The sequence below is a fragment of the Acanthisitta chloris genome, unplaced genomic scaffold, assembly GCF_000695815.1.
Source record: "Acanthisitta chloris isolate BGI_N310 unplaced genomic scaffold, ASM69581v1 scaffold21750, whole genome shotgun sequence".
Lineage (NCBI taxonomy): Eukaryota > Metazoa > Chordata > Aves > Passeriformes > Acanthisittidae > Acanthisitta > Acanthisitta chloris.
Genome location: NW_008652443.1, coordinates 16,158 through 18,034, shown reverse-complemented (window position 1 = coordinate 18,034; position 1,877 = coordinate 16,158). Strand labels below are relative to the sequence as shown.

Below are 1,877 nucleotides of genomic sequence, written 5' to 3'. Positions count from 1 at the left end.
CTCAGCCCTGTGCCCAGCCGAGCGTGCCCCGCGCCGCGGGCAGGGCAGGGCAGGGAGGCTGGGCCAGCCCTGCCCCTGCTCAGAGCTGTCCCGTGCAGGGCAGCAGTGGCCGCGCCAGCCGCAGGAACACGGGCGAGAAGATCAAGTACCGACTGGTGGCCGTGCCCCACGGCAATGACATCGCCTCCCTCTTCGAGCTCGACCCCACCACGCTGCAGAAGACAGACTCCTTCGTCCCGCGGTGCGTGCCCCGTGGAGGGGGCGTGAGGGTGTGGTGTGAGGGTTTGGCAGTCTGTTCTGGGGATGGAGTGGGTGCCGGTGTGTCTGTCTGGGGACACCCACCAGGACACTGTGCCCTTTGCAGGAATTCCTACGTGAGGCTGCGCCACCTCTGCACCAACACCTGGATCCAGAGCACCAATGTGCCCATCGACATCGATGAGGAGAGGCCCATCCGCCTCATGGTACGACCCTGCTCCCTCCCTGATCCCATTCCCAGAGAGTGCTCCCAGCACCCAGGCTTTGCCAGGGACTGAAACACCCTGGATGCTGCGAGGGGGTGGATGGACACCAGCCTGGAGCCCATCCCAGTAATCTAGAGGCCACCCAGCACTTCTGATGGGGACAAACTGGGTCACTGGTGTCACCTGGGTGGGTTACAGGTGGTGGGGACACGCTTGGCACTGCCCTCTCTGTATGATGCTGCTTCCCTGTTGCTTCCCAGCTGGGCACATGCCCCACCAAAGAAGACAAGGAAGCTTTTGCCATCGTCTCCGTGCCTGTGTCCGAGATCCGGGACCTGGACTTCGCTAACGACGCCAGCTCGATGCTGGCCAACGTGGTGGAGAAGATGAACGAAGGTTTCCTCAGCCAGAACGACCGGAGGTAAAAGGCTGTTTGCCCTGGAGATGGGGCTGTGCTGGGCCCCTCCGAGGGCTGCAGGATGGGGCCCCTGCCTCTGGTCCTGGTGCCAGCACTGTCTTGCCTTCCTGCCCACAACCCAAATCCACCCCTGCTGGTCCCGGGAGCCTGGCGAGGAAACCAGATAACGGCTCAGCCCTGCTCCAGCCCCTCCTGTGCCGCTAGGAAAATATCCGAGGGGCTGGAGATGGCCCCACGATAGGGGCAGCCGCCTGAGTCACGGTATTATTTTTAGGTGGGTGGGTTCCTGGTGCTTCCTGAGCAAACACAGATCCCTGTGGGACAGAGTTCCGCCCTGCCAGCACGGCCCGCGTGGGTCCCGCGGGGGTGGCCAAGGAGGCTGAGGTGTTACATGCAAAATCCCTGGCATGAGCCACGAGCAAAGGCCCTGGAACTCCCCCTGGCACATACAGGGGCTGTGGAACCAGCCGTTAGCCTCCAGCAGGACTGGAGGGTTAGCGTTTCCCTGGAAGGCTCCTGAGCCCTAACGTGGACTCTTTGGTCCCCCAAAACCCACTGGCATCGTTGCAGGGACCTGAGTCTGGGCAGGTGAGCAGCCCCCAGCCCACTTGCACCGTGCCCCTTTGCAGGTTTGTGATCCAGCTGCTGGAGGACTTGGTGTTCTTCGTCAGCGATGTCCCCAACAATGGCCAGAACGTGCTGGACATCGTGGTGACCAAGCCCAACCGGGAGCGGCAGAAGCTGATGCGGGAGCAGAACATCCTGAAGCAGGTGAGTCCCCTGGGGCCCTGTGTCCCAGCACGGCCCTGGGGGGACGTCCTGTCCTGCCCAGAGCCACACAGGGGGACAGAGGTCAGGAAAGCCCCATGGAGGAGGGGCTCATGCCCCAGGGATGCACTAGGGATGCACCAGGCCTGGTGTCCAGCCGTGCGTGGAGGTGATGGCGTGAAGCAGCACTTACCATCTGTGCTTTTGGGCAGATCTTTGGGATCCTG

At 62.9% G+C, this 1,877-nt stretch overlaps 1 protein-coding gene across 1 annotated transcript in view; it reads left to right on the top strand.

The window, feature by feature from the left end:
* Positions 1-98: 98 nt before the first annotated feature.
* LOC103804766 (inositol 1,4,5-trisphosphate receptor type 3-like) overlaps positions 99-1,877 on the top strand; it is a gene marked incomplete at both ends in the record, with an annotated part of 17,672 nt that continues 15,893 nt past the window's right edge. The window contains 5 exon segments of the mRNA XM_009077398.1: positions 99-241; positions 365-464; positions 725-885; positions 1,512-1,674; positions 1,725-1,757. Coding sequence (XP_009075646.1) covers positions 99-241; positions 365-464; positions 725-885; positions 1,512-1,674; positions 1,725-1,757 — 600 coding nt within the window.